General features: G+C 36.3%; 1 protein-coding gene across 34 annotated transcripts in view; it reads right to left on the bottom strand.

Moving 5' to 3' along the window:
* The window catches only part of MYCBP2 (MYC binding protein 2), a 286,627-nt gene that overhangs the window by 93,598 nt on the left and 177,897 nt on the right, over positions 1 to 15,132 (bottom strand). For all 34 annotated transcript variants that reach the window (XM_074021188.1, XM_045377006.2, XM_074021199.1 and 31 more), the window contains 6 exons: positions 12,202 to 12,417; positions 7,786 to 7,841; positions 6,058 to 6,173; positions 2,246 to 2,343; positions 1,417 to 1,533; positions 559 to 699 (listed from right to left, as the gene is read on the bottom strand). In XM_074021188.1, coding sequence (XP_073877289.1) covers positions 559 to 699; positions 1,417 to 1,533; positions 2,246 to 2,343; positions 6,058 to 6,173; positions 7,786 to 7,841; positions 12,202 to 12,417 — 744 coding nt within the window. The remainder of the gene's footprint in view (positions 1 to 558; positions 700 to 1,416; positions 1,534 to 2,245; positions 2,344 to 6,057; positions 6,174 to 7,785; positions 7,842 to 12,201; positions 12,418 to 15,132) is intronic.

The raw sequence follows: 15,132 nt of genomic DNA on the forward strand, positions 1-15,132 counted from the left end.
CTTAACAAGGAGGTAAAATGAATTCTCTCAAAGACTAGGATTTAACTTCAATTAGAATACTACATAGCACCACAAGTCTAAATAATACTATTATAAGCCAAGAAAGAAGAAATTCAAAATTAGACAAAACACACAGCACTAATTGCAAAATGTGACCATAACATACATTTATACATGTTTTTGAATGTATATTTCTGAGTTCATAAACTTTAGTTTGGAATTCATTCCAAACAATTGTATAAGTAAGAAAGAAAAAAATGTAACCAGTCTCATTTTCTACCTCTTGGAAAGGAATTCAGTAGTTTTAATTAAGTAGTAATTAATTAAATTTACTACTTCCTGCCTATCTGTGATGGATCATAATCTGCACTAAGGGCCTTAACCTTGCCCAACTTCACTTTCATTACACAGAAGCCCTTAAGAATTCAAAAAATTGTAAAGTAAAAGTTACTTAGTTGTGGGTTACCTCAGAACTGAAAAGCCTTAATTAAAGAAAGCCCTGTAAAAAAAAAAAACAGCGTGTATCTATAATGCTTTTTAAAACCACCTTTTACTTACGTCAACAGGGACCAGAAGACTCTTGCCAAGATGTTGATTAAAAGAGAGGCACCAGGCTTCAGTGTAACCATTCATGTTAGGGACATACTTCTTTATTGTCTCATCATTCAGCCTCAGCCACACACCATCGTCATTATGGATCTATAGAAAAAAAGCAACAGAAACAAGCCAGGCCTTCCTGTAAGTCCTATGAGGCTAGCAACGTCTGAAAGTCTGCAAAGCAGGAAAATAATGGTGGATGTGGAGATTAAGCATCTAGTTTTTGTAGAAAGTAAGTCTGAGAGACCTTCCAGGGGAAAAAAAAGCAGCAAAGAGTGCCAACACAATATGATAATTCATGTGACAAGATTATAAAAACAATTTCACTTAGGAATAAACACACAAGGAAACCACACTTTAAGATACATAGTTTAAACAGTAAAATCAGATGTTACCCAAAAGAATACGAATCTTCCTTCCCTTATATTTATATTCTAAGAATCAGAAGTTACTTGGTTGTATTACCAGAAAAATATACTGTCTAAAGTTAAAGCAGTAAGAAACACATTTCAAAACAAACAACATTTTAAAATGTCATGAAAAACTATACCCATTTTCAGTGAATACATGTATAGATTTCTGAATACTATGTTGAACATTGTTCTTTTCATGTTCAAAATATAATTTTAGTTATTTTTTAACGATAAAATAAATGAACTGTTTGAAACTCAATGAACACATTCTATAAAGTAGTTTTAAAATATTTCCCAAACTGCTTAAAACACATTCTGACAAAAAACTCAGTAACCTTATTATTAAGAAAACAATGCAAAAACTTTCTGTCCAAAATTTACTACCAAGAGCTCCTTTATCAATTACCTCATCAATAAAAGTGATAGTTCCATTGACTTTCACTATGCCTATCTGCTCACTCTGAAGGGAAGGGTGGCTACGAATGCGAAGCCCTGCGCTGTCCTTGGCCACAAATTTTCGAACCTGAGAAAGGCAAAGATAAACAGTGAGGTAGGAAGAACATGGAATAGAGATCTTATAAGTAGCTAGAAGTAAAATTAAGCAGGGTTGAAAGTATCATAATTCTTAACAAGGTTCCAGAATTATTTGTAGTGAGGCTCCCTCTGCAAATAACAGTGCTTTATAACAACACTAACCACAGACCTTTTAAGCACTGAAATGTATATTACTGAAAATAAAACTTAGACAATTATATATATTTTAACTCATTTCTAAATATTGAAGATATGTGTTAAGAAGGATAAAAACCATTTGTTTCTGTTAGAAAAACAAATTCAATTACCAATATTTCATTTTTTAACATGCAGTTTACCAAAATGCCTGTACTTATTCTTTAGATTTCAGAAGTTAACTTTTCTTTTGACAGTAGAGGACATTTTTGCCTTGCAAACTTTACACTTTATTTCAGTAGACTTTTTGTTCATTGTAAATGTTATATAGCAGGAAGAATACAATATGTATCAATTACGATAGCATTACACAAAGAAATAAAGAAGTACATATGTTATAACTTAGAAATATTACCATAAACTACTCTCTAAATTTATTTAGGGATAATTAGAATTTAAGTCCTGAAATCAAGTAAAACGTTAGATGTTTACTGGCCATTTTGAAGCATCAGTGACAAACATGTAAAAATTGAATGATTCTGGCTCTCAGCTCATTCTGCCCTAACCTTATTAGGCTGAGGTTCAGTCTTTGGTTTGACCAGCTGAGTTCCTGGTGGTATCATCCCTTTTGGTGGGTCTTTTACTTTTACTTCCAGACCAGCATCTGTCAGAAAAATAAGAGAACTGTAACATATGAGAAAAAAACAGAAGGAAGATCCTTAAACCTAATCTTACAAACATCCACAGGCTATTTTTAAAAATTAACACAATCACGAGGTCAGGAGATCGAGACCATCCTGGCTAGCACGGTGAAACCCCGTCTCTACTAAAAAATACAAAAAACTAGCCGGGCGAGGTGGCGGGCGCCTGTAGTCCCAGCTGCTCGGGAGGCTGAGGCAGGAGAATGGCATAAACCTGGGAGGCGGAGCTTGCAGTGAGCTGAGATTCGGCCACTGCACTCCAGCCTGGGCGACAGAGCGAGACTCCGTCTCAAAAAAAAAAAAAAAAATTAACACAAATATCTGATTTCTGTCCTTTTAAGGTAATGGATATTTAGTAAGCTAAACAAGAGAAATATTTTTAAAATGGCCCTAAGATTCTAAAGGAATATCTCAGGAGGTTAAGGAAAAGAAGGGGCTCCCTATCTTTAACTAGAACATATGAAATGATACAGAAAAAATGGAAAATAATTAAAAAAAAAACCCTTGAGAATTAAATCTTATCAGACAATATCAAATCAGAATACCACTCATCATCTCTACCAGTCATCTCTATGACAATGTAGCATGGTTATGAGAAGCTGAGGTTCTCATGTTAGACTGCTTTGGTTACTCCGATATCTTGCACTAACTGTTTGACTCTCTGTGCCTCAATTTCTTCATCTATAAAATGGGAAAAATAATAGTATCTAACTCACCGAGCTGTTGTAGGAAATAAATGACTTAAAATGTACAAGGGGCCAGGCAGAGTGGTTCACACTTGTAATCCTTTTGGGAGGCTGGGGCGGACGGATCACCTGAGGTTGGGAGTTCAAGAGCAGCCTGGCCACCATAGCGAAACCCCATCTCTACTAAAAATACAAAAATCAGCTGGGCATGGTGGCGCACACCTGTAATTCCAGGTCAGGAAGCTGAAGCATGAGAATTGCTTGAACCTGTGAGGTGGAGGATGCAGTGAGCAGGGATTGTGCCACTGCATTCCAGTCTGTGCAACAGAGTGAGACTCTGTCTCAAAAAAAAAAAAAAAGTACATGTAGAACAAATTTAGATATATATATTAAATGCACAATAAATGTTAGCTATTATTATTGTAATTGTTCTAATGAATTATTATCTCTGCTTGTCCATGGTCAAGCAAGGTTGCAGCCCACTGATGGCATGGGAGAAAACTTACGAAGAAGAGCAGTGAAGTTGAGTATGGAAGAAAATGGATGATTCTAAGTAAGCAAGTCTTTTTCTTCAGCTTCATTCCAAAAAACAAATACAAGTGGATTTTTCTTATCTAATTTGTATCAGTTTCCTTCATCCCACAATTAGATAAGATGATGAAAAAAACTCTATCTACTGAAATTTTACCAGAATTTTTAGAGAGAAGAAAATCTTCACAATGTCGTTCTTGGCTATTTCTACTTTTGAATTCCTACTGTAATTTGTATCTCTTGTATGTCACTACTTATATTCTACTTCATATGATTTTGGTTTGCCTGTTTTACTTTCACAGTCCTCAGTAAAGTGTTAACACTTGACAGGAATTGTCTTACTCAGGACAATGTATGCTCAGAACCAAAACACAGTTGCTGAACTAAAGGCTTTATGGATATGTTGAAATAAAGAAGAGTGCAGCAAAGGCTGCTGGCGAAGGTCTCTAGAACGGTCAGGTGAACTGGACATATCTGAGTCTATATAGTTATATTAATGTATGAGAACATACAATTACATCAATGTAAAGTACCTCTTTACCTCCACTGACAAAGCAAACTACTTAAAGCAGAGTTTTCCAAATATTTTGGTGAAATATTAATTGGTATTATTACTATCTCCACCCTGTTTCTCTCTTTCCCACTAGCAAGGGGTCCCATGATAAGGATTAAACATAGACAAATTTCTTGATTTCAGAACTTCTCAGAATCCCTAATATGTTAATGTAGATTGTGTGAATGTCTCAAGTGAGACTACCATATACAAGTTGAGCATCTCTAATATGAAAACCCCAAATCCAAAAAGCTCTAAAATCTAAAACTTTTTGAATGCTGACATGATGCTCAAAAAAAGTGCTCATTGAAGCATTTTGAATTTTGAAATTTTGAATTAGGGATGCTCAACTGGTAGCTATAATACAGCTATTCCAAAATCAGAAAAAGTCCAAAATCTAGAATACTTCTGGTTGCAAGCATTTCAGATAAAAGATACTCATCCCGTACCAGGTTTTTGAAATCTATCTGATCACAGAAACCCCTTTTCTTGAGGAGCATCAGGAAAAATAACGTTACAAGAAATTCACACTGATAAGTACTACAGTTTTCTCCTTGTTATCCTATTATACACACAGTTTAAAAGTAAAGGAAAGGAAAGATTAATGCCTGAAAGACAAGCAGTATGTTTTTCAAAGTTAATGGTTGTGATGATTAGTTCTAGGTGTCCACCTAACTGAATTAAAGAATACCTAGAAACCTGGTAAGGCATAACTTTTGGGTCTGTGAAGGTGTTTCCAGAGAAGACTGGCATGTGAATGTGAGTGGAGTAGGTGGGGAAGATCTGCTCTCAATGTGGGCAGGCACTGTTCAATCAGCTGGGGACACAGAGCAAACAAAAACAGAGGAGAGGTGAATGCATATCTATTTTCTGGAGCTTGGATAAACACTTCCTCTACTGTCCCTCGACATTTGAACTCCAGGGTCCCCAAAATTTAGACTCCAGGACTTATATCTGTGCCCCTCCTGGATTCTCAGGCCTTTGGCTTCAGACTGAGAGTTGCATCATCTGCTTCTCTGGTTCTGAGGCCACCTGCATCCCAGGGTCTCCAGCCTGCAGGTGTGGCCTATCATGGGACTTTTCAGACTCCATAACTCTGCAAGCCAATTTTCCCTAATAAATCCCCTCTCATGTATCTAATATAGTCATGCATTGCTTAAGGATGGGGGAAATGTTCTGAGAAATGCATCACCAGGCAATTTCATCATTGTGCAAACATCAGAGTGGACTTATGCAAACCTAGATGGTACAGATTACCTGGGTTATATGGTACAGCCTATTGGTCTTAGGCTACAATCCTATACAGCATGTTACTCTACTGGATACTGTAGGTAACTGTAACACAATGGTAAGGATTTGCATATCTAAACATATCTAAGCATAGAAAAGGTACAGTAAAAATCTTACAGGACCACCACTATATATGTTGTTCATCACTGACCAAAATGTTATGAGGCACATGACTGTATAGATATCCTATAACACATTGATAGATTGAAAAATGCATTCATTCATCCATATTTACTGTCATTACGTGCCAGGCACTGAGCTACACTGGGAGATCCAAGCATGAATGCTTTCTGCTCACAGTCAGGCGAAGCACAGACACACCCACAAGGGAGAGACAGGGTAACACAGCACCGTGGAAGAGAGCACACCTGACTATTCACATCAGGGAATGCAGGGAAGGAGTCATGAGGGCTACAATGCTTGGGTGGACACCAGAAATTATTACAAAATGTTAACGCACTAATTACTCATTATGAATGAGAAAACAAGGCCTCAAATAACTTATGAAACCTATCCATATGTATGAGGCGAGTTAAAGGGCAAAACTAGAAGATAAAAATAATTTTGATTCTAGTTATTCGAAGTAAGTAGTAGCTCACAGCTTAAAAAAAAATTACCAATTTCAATGCCATCAATGGTAACATGAATAGTGTAGAGTCCAATAGCCCCCGGAGTCCAATTTGCACAATAAGTCCCATCATTATTGACACGGATCAGCATATTCTCACTGGGTCTGGAAAGAAATAAGATGGATGTTGGAAATTTTACTTTTGGTTAAGCAGCCAACATCATTACAATAGTTCAGCAAACATTTAATTTGTTTGCATACCTCCTCGCAATCCTACCACCCTGCCATAGTATGCTTGTCTACTCTCCAAAATGCTTGAATTTCACTTCTTTCTTACCTCAAACCTGCATCACCTCTCTTCCTCACTCTCAGGTGATCATGACCTCACCTCTTTCTTGTGAGACAATAAGCAATCAGATACAACCTCAAAGTTGCAATGTGATTAATAAACCTACTTGCCCCTGCCTTCTCTCATGGTAGAATAGAGGAAGTGTCCTGGATTTGATCCAAAGCTAGCCCCTGCCCTTGTCCTGTGAATCTTATTCCCTCAACATTTTTATGCTGCAATCACCTTGTTCTCTCTCATGCATCATCAATATTCTCAATTTACTGAACCATTTCCATTAGCACACAAACTTTAGAACCTTCGCTAACACCTCCCTTTGATATTACAGCCTCCTCTAGTAAGGTCTTAACATCTCTTCTCCTATTTATATCAAACTCCATTTTCTCACTTTTACTTCCCTCCCACAATTTATCCTTACTAGGCTTTTGTTTCCAACATTTCCTTACACCTGCTGATGTCAAAGTCACCAATGACCACCATGTCCCCAAGTTCAATGGTCACTTCATCCTCAGTAATCTCTCAGTAGCATTTAATAGCTGACAACTCTTCCTATCTTGAAATACTTCCTTCCTGTTGCTTCAGCGACATTTATTTTCCTGGCTTTTTTCTTATCTCACTGGTCATTCTTTGTCAGTGTTTCGTTGCTTTCCCTTTTCTGACTACCGTTTAATTTAAGGAATGCCCCAGGATTTGGGTCTGGGTAATCTTTTTTCTACCTATGCCATCTATCTAGGTGACATCCATTCCTCAGTTTTAAATAAATGCCATCTCTATGTAGATGATTCCCAAATGTATTTTCCCCATGAGTTTCAAACTGGCATTTCCAGCCTATACATAATTCTGCTATCCCAGATTCACTTCAGGGACTTTTCTAAATTCTATGGAGGTGATCTCTCCAAACTATAATGCATCTAATTATTTTTTCCAAGTGTCTATTTTAAGAAGTACTGTTACTAACAAATAAAATATTAACTCAAAAAAATGTGCTTAAATCTGAAGTTAACAGAATTACTTATGGGCTGAAAAATTAAGACAGTACAATCAAATAGAAGTATACCACATGCTGAAATCTCTCCACAATTCATTGGAAGGACAAAAGGATTAATTTTTAAATAGCAAACAAATGAAAAACAAACTAATCAATCCTAAACAAGTCAATTTAAACATTTTTAGATACTAGATACCTACTTTACATACCTACTTTCATTAGTAAGTAGTATTATGTAACATGCTGGCAGTATTACAGTTGAATGTAAACACATGCTTTCTGCAAATCTATACATTATTATGTGACAAATCTCTATCAGCAATGGCAACCTAGAAAAATGCTATAAAGTAATTATTTATAGAAAATAAAGTTGAAATGCAGGACGATTTTAGTTGCAAGCGACAACACATGTTTTGGTTATACTTTGAGAAAGCGATTCTTACCTCTTAGGAGTTGGTGATGCAAAACGTAGTTCTTCAAATGAATAATTTTCATAAACCTTTAAAAAAGAGACCAGTAACAACTGTAAAATCATTTAGAAACATTCTCGATTAATAGAGTAATACATTATTCAATAAATGGTTGTGAGACAACTGGTTATCCATATAGGATAAAAAGAAAAAACTCAATTACCTACATTAGACTATTTATTAAATATAAATTCTATGTGGTTTGAAGATCCAACAGTAAACACCAAAACTTACAAAAAAAGCAAAAGAAAAAAACAGATAACATCTTCTGAGTACATTAAAATTTTAAAGCTTTCCAAAACAAAGATACTATAAAGATAGGAAAAGCTTCCACCTCGGAGAAGGAGATTTTTAACTTGTATAACCCATAGGTGATATGCATCCATAATATATAAAGAACAAATCCATACAAAAGAGATAAACAACAACAAAAAAAAGAGTCAAGACAATTCTCTGAAGAAGAAATCTGAAAGGTCAATAAAGACCAGAAAAGTTATTTAACTAAACTTGAAAGAAAACACGAAAGAAAACAAAACTAAAATAAATCATATCATGGTCATCAAATTGTGTTGGTAAGAACCAAGCGCTGAGGAGAACATGCAGCACCTGCTACTTTCATACATTGCTCGTGGGAATGTGAGTTTTGACAACACTTAACGTAGTTGAAGGTGTGCAAGCCCTACAACTTAACAATTCCACTTCTAAGTATGCATCTTACACAAACTCTTGCTCATGTACAAAAGGAGACAAATACAGAATGTTTATTTCTGTACAGTTTATAATAGGTGTCCATCAATGGGGGAATGGACAGATTATGGAATAGTAACCCAAAGGAATACTTTAAAGCAGTTAAAATGAATGACCTATAGCTACATGGCTGAACCTCAAAAATAACATTAAGCAAAAATCTGGCAAAATGATACATACAATATGATACTATTTTATAAACTTCTGGAAAACATATTGAACAATCCAAAATATACTGCTTATGAATAAATTTGTATTCAACAAGAGCCTAAAAATATACATAGGAATGAGAATTACTACACTCAGGACAACAGTTACCTCTAAGGAAGGGGTGGTAATGGGTCTGAGGAAGGGTTTATGCAGGCTTCAATTGTACGTGTAGCAATCTGTTTCTTAATAAAAAATAACAAAATGACCTGAAACAATTATGGTAAAATGTAAAGACAAAAATGGGCTGTAGGTACATGAAACTTGGCACATTATTCCCAATACTTCTGTATGCCTGCAACATTAGCAAAGAAATCATTATCTTTCAAGTTCAGGTCAAGATGTCCAACTGCCCATCCACTTCTAACTCCTCCTGTACTTACAGTAAAAGGAAGCAAACTCAAAGCCCCTTTCCTTCTCTCTACCCTTTTTGTTTTCATAAAAATGAATTAGGAATGATCTAGCTGACTTTACCTACTCAAAAGTTACACGTGAGAAAAACGCAAATTAAGGCTGAGTCTTTGGCCATACAAAGGTGAGAAAAGAAGGAAATCCAGGTTTCTAGACTTTGAGTACAATGTATTTTCTACTTCATCACCTTCCCTCAAATACATATTATTAACACACTTAGTAATGAAAGAAGAGACCATATCTCATTTTTCCATCCTCTACAATACTTGGCTCACTACTGGGTGAGTACATAGTATCTGTGAATGGTTGATAAGGAAAATTTCCTCCCGGAACCTGAATTAACATTTCACAGATACTGTTTGGGAATGGTATTCTATACCTGCTCTAAACCTAGGCTACTCAGAACATGTTTGAAATACTGCATTCTGTTGTGGTAACAAAATTTGCAAAAGAAATTATACAAATTGAAGCATGTTCATAGGAAACTAAAAGACTAGGGAGGTAAGGAGACAAGAAACTAAATTCCTTAAATAAGTGTTGGAATAGAGAAGAATTTGTAGCCTTGACTTCTTTAACAGCCAGTGGACAATTCATCTAGAACTCCAGTTTCTCATTCCCTGATTTCTTTAACCTCAATAACTTCAACTTTTTTCCAGCCACTCACACCAAAAGTCACAGACCTGTGACACTACTCAGAATTGTTCTGTCTCTGAAATCAAAATAAAGTGGGCTGTTCAGTTTTTTTTTTAACCTCAATAACTATTCCTATATCTACTCTGATGTCTAGTCCCTCTAACTTCCTTGACTCTCTGAAATTTCTTCCCTTCCAAACTAAGTTAGGTTCCACTGTCCTCTCTTTAGCTACCATATACTCAACTTCTTGTTCCACTGTTCTTTTGCTGAACTATCTAGCAAAATTTTAATGCTAGATCAATCCAAATGATTATTTTACCCATGCTCATATGACTCACATTGTTATTTACAAATAATCTTCAATTTCAACTTATTATTCAAAGGCATCTAATACATCTTTTCTGATCGGTGCTTTCTTTCAATCTCAAGGAATAACAATTTCATTTTTTCCCCTTTGTTTCAAAACCTTGACCCTAAGATTCATCACTTCCATTTCCAACTCCAAACACAAAATCACGGTTTTAAATAATTCCTTTGGCTGCAAAACCTAAAAATTTACTAGCATCTGTATTAAGCTTTCTTTTCCTTCTCCTGGCAGAATGAAAACAAGCACTACTCCTCCTATTTAAGGCCACTGCTACCACTTGAGCTCTAGATTCTATTTTTATATTCAGAGTGTCTTTACTGTTTTCTTTCTCTGAATTATCTCCTAATCAGCACTCAAATATGTAAGTCTATCTCTATTAATAAGACCCCATACTCCAAAGCCTTCACTCAATTCCATTTCCTCTGGTTCTTTCTACAGTCAAACATCTTGAGAGGCTTATCTACACTCACTTCAGCCATTCCCTTAATTATGTGTTGCTTCTTTGGCTAGTATTCTTACCAGTGTGAATTGTTTTTCCTTTTCCTTTCTTTTTCTCTTATCTTGTAAATCAATATTTCTCAAAGTATAGGTTTTGAATTTGAATCACTCTGCATATTTGTTTCAGGCAAATTCCTGACTCTCTCTCCAAACCCACTGAATCTAAATCTCTGGGTGTTTGGAAATCTTTTTTTAAAGTAAGTGCTCCAGATGCTTCTGATGTAGAGAAGAGTCTGAGACTCAGTGATACTGGTGTTTCTTAGGATCCTATCCTGGAACTTCTGTCTTCATTTACCATAGAAGGTATCATCTATTCCCATGACTTCATAAGCAATGTAAGTGCTAATGATTCTTGAATCCTTTTCTTGAGGTCAGACTGTGATCACTCAGGTCTGTACATCCAACTTTGTTTTATACATCTTCACATAGGTATTTCAGAAGTACCTGAAACTCATCTCATCCAAAACTGAATCTGTTATCTTTCTTAACCAAAACCTGCCCTTCTTCCATTATCAATTGGACACAAGCTCAAAATGTGAATTTCATCTTTTATTTCCTACCTTTCTTCTTTACTCCACCTCCACTAGCTACCAGGTTCTACCGATTCTATTGAACCTATCCTGATTGACAACTCAGTAGTCCAACTGATCAGCATATCTAACCAACTTAAGTCAACAGTCCCCTAAAGAGACTAAAACCAAGCCATGTGTCTTGATCATTTGCCCAATTACACCGTCCATATTCCACTATAATCTTTATAAAACTCAAATCTAATCAAGCCATTCTTCTACCCAAAAGCCTTCAATGGCTCATGACTGCTCTCTGAAAATGCCAAAATTATAAACTTCAGCTTCGAATAATGACGACCTTGATAATTCAGACTAACGCTGCCTCTGAAGATAACTAGAACATCCAAAATGTATATTTTTAATGTCTAAAGTTATTAGAGAGCTAAAAATCCCAAAGAGTTCTAGGAGATACATCTGGCATTTGAGAGAATCCAAAACTGAAGGGGGGCATAGGTAAATAGCGAAACCCTCAAGAGATACATTCTAGCACGAATAGTAAACTGCAAATAGACAAGTACTTAGAAATTTTACGTTATTTTTATATTTTGTAGAGATGCGGTCTCCCTATGTTACTGAGGATGGTCTTGAACTCTCTTGGCCTCAAGTGTTGCTCCCTCCTTGGCCTCCCAAAGCACTGGGATTATAGGTGTGGGCCACTGTTCCTGGTCAAAAGTAGTCAAATACTTTCACAGGAACTGAAACAGCCTAATACACCTGTATCTCTGATTGGATTAACTTGATCTGTAATTGATGATCCCCTTTGGACATCTGTCAAAAACCAATGAAAACCCTCTCTGAAGATAGGATAACATTATCTTAAAAGTGTTGCTGCAAATTTAATATCCATCAAATGCTCTTCGGACTTATAATTTCGTGTCTGCATCTGAAACACTGAAATGTTGGTTAAATAAACGAATGTTGAAAACTAAAATTTTTCTGATAAGTAAAATAAATTACCTTCATCATTGTTATGGCAATATATCGAGCTTCCTTCACTATCATTGGTTCATATGAAACATCTAGCTTTGGTGATGCCAGTCCTCCAAAAGTCATGTCAGTATTAGAAGATGCAGTTGTTACTGCAGGACTGCCAGGAATCCTTTGAGGTTTCTTTGCTTGATCTTGTTGTAAAGATGTTTTTTTCTGAGAAACAGGGACAGCTTTCACTTCCACCTAAACATGGTATTACAGAAACCAAATACTATTATTATTTAATTGTCACTGACATCAAAATAAGCAACTTACAATTATAAACTCACAATTATGCATACTTTATGTTAGCATTGGTCTATCTCTGGCATTCCTTTCAAAGGCTTATTCAACAGAGTTCAAATGACCTCAAGATGGGTTGACAATACGAATCATGAACACAGTGTAAAACAAGGCCTCATCATTTTGGAATACATAATCAGAGATATCAAAACATAAAAACAAATGCACCACTAATAAAGTACAGGAAAAGGCAGTGGAATGAATCTACATTAAGTTATAGCAGGGACTAACAAATTATTTTATCAGGTAATGCAAGTGTAAATGCTTTCCCACAATCTCAGGACATTTTAAAGCACTAATGTCAGTTTCAGCTGCACTGTTCTAAAGAAGAAAATGTTCTCTATTGATAGAAGTTTCAAAAATTAACACTTAATGAAACAAATCTTATACTTAAAGCCCAAAGATATTTCTTTACTCTAGTGAAGAAAGAATATTATTAGACAGCTCTATCACTAACATAAACATTTAAACAATCTATTAATAATTAAACTTTGCAACTCCATTTCTTCAACAATAAAACGGGACTATCTTTCATCCACTAACTCTACAGTATAGATGCAAAAAACAGATTTGTTAAGGGATGTTAATATATTAAAAATACAAATTGTCTTATAAAAATACCTTTTAGATATATTTTCCAGGAATTATAACTTTGCAACTCAATTTCTTCAACAATAAAACGGGACTATCTTTCATCTACTAACTCTACTATATAGATACAAAGCACAGATTTGTTGAGGGATGTTAATATATTGAAAATACAAATTGTCTTATAAAAAGACTTTTCAGAAATATTTTCCAGGAATTATAAGAAAACGTTCTGTTTTTATTTGTTTATGCATTGGCAGAAAAACACTTGACCCCTAGGCAACCACAAATGTACACACAATTTGAATATCACTTTAGGTCTTCAGCAGGTATCACCATTCTGAGCTTTACTCAAAGTTTCTGCTGTTCCTTACAGACAACATTTTTGTGGTTGGCAAGAATAGGTAATTCAACAGGAGTGTCACAGAAATAGAAAAAGTAGCAGAGATAAAAGTGATAGCATTTTTAAGTAATTGAGGACTACCTCAGAACTACAGACTGTCTTTAATGTTTATTGTTCTTAATAATGCCATTCTATGGAATCAGTAGTTTGAGACTTTCACCATTTACATAACGTTAGGCACAGGTGACAAATAGGTTCCATTAAGTGACCACTATCTTCAGGTGAGGTTACAAGAGATCAGTATTTGGACTGACACAATCCCCTGGAAATATTAAAAACCCATTCTTATATTTAAAAAACAGCAGTTTACAGGTATATGGTTAAAATTTCAACTCAAACACGTGCCAGTATGAAAAGCTTTAAACTTTAAATATAATTTAAAAATTTGAAGATGATACAGACAGGAGTCAGAGATATACCAGAAAGGAGAAGGTGGTTCCCTGGCAAAGGCCCCACCCTCAAGCCTGGAAACCACGGCCCTGAGACCAGTTTATCCCTGTATTCCGCCTAAATGTTGCCTTTTTGGCCAGCTCTGCCCCGCTACCCTATGCTCTTATAAATCCCAGACTTCAGCTAGCAGAGAGACAAGTGGTGAATATCAAGTGGAGAAGCAGCAACTGACAGACGCGCGGCTTAACCTCACACGGCACCACTTCGGAGAGGAGCCTGGCTGGAGACTGCTAGGCTTCAGGGAAATATCACCGTCTCACACCATGCCCTTTCCAGCTCTCCTTCCGCTGAGGGCCACTTCCACTGTGTGACAAAATCCGCAGTGGCCGGGCGCGGTGGCTCACGCCTGTAATCCCAGCACTTTGGGAGGCCGAGGTGGGTGGATCACGAGGTCAGGAGATCGAGACCATCCTGGCTAACACGGTGAAATCCCGTCTCTACTAAAAATACAAAAAATTACCCAGGTGTGGTGGCGCACGCCTGTAGTCCCAGCTACTCGGGAGGCTGAAGCGGGAGAATGGCGTGAACCTGGGAGGCAGAGCTTGCAGTGAGCTGAGATTGCGCCACAGAACTCCAGCCTGGGCGACAAAGCGAGACTATCTCAAAAAACAAAAAACCAAAAAACAAAAACGCCACATTCACGCATTCATCACCTGTTCGTATGACCTGATTCTTTCTGAATGCTGGACAAGAATTCAGGACACACTGGGTGCGGGAATCCAAAAAGGGTGTCATGCTGATTCTTCACTGAGCTGTTTAACACTTAGCCATCCACCGACAACAAAGCTAAAATAGCATTAATTGTGACACACCCCTAGACACAAGCCCAAAGGGGCTTGCCTGGGTGCTCCCCATCCTGCAAGGGGTTTGAGTGCAGAAGCCAAGTAAATGAGCCATACCACACCCACGTCAAGTTTCACAAAGGGGTCAAGGGAACTCTCTTGTCTCAAACATATTTGATTTTAAATAACAGGCACTATTTTTATACATACTATTTCAATTTAACCTTTCTGTAAGCAACTATATTTACCCTAAGTATTTAACAAATTATCACTAGAGTCTATGTCTGTATACACCATGAACCTTGAAGTAAATCATTGAATAATTTATACTCTAAGAAAACTGAGACATTATAGAATAACCATTCTGCTTTCTTTTACAAACTGTGCTACTTT

The sequence above is a fragment of the Macaca fascicularis genome, chromosome 17 (genome assembly GCF_037993035.2).
Source record: "Macaca fascicularis isolate 582-1 chromosome 17, T2T-MFA8v1.1".
NCBI classification, from domain to species: Eukaryota; Metazoa; Chordata; class Mammalia; order Primates; family Cercopithecidae; genus Macaca; species Macaca fascicularis.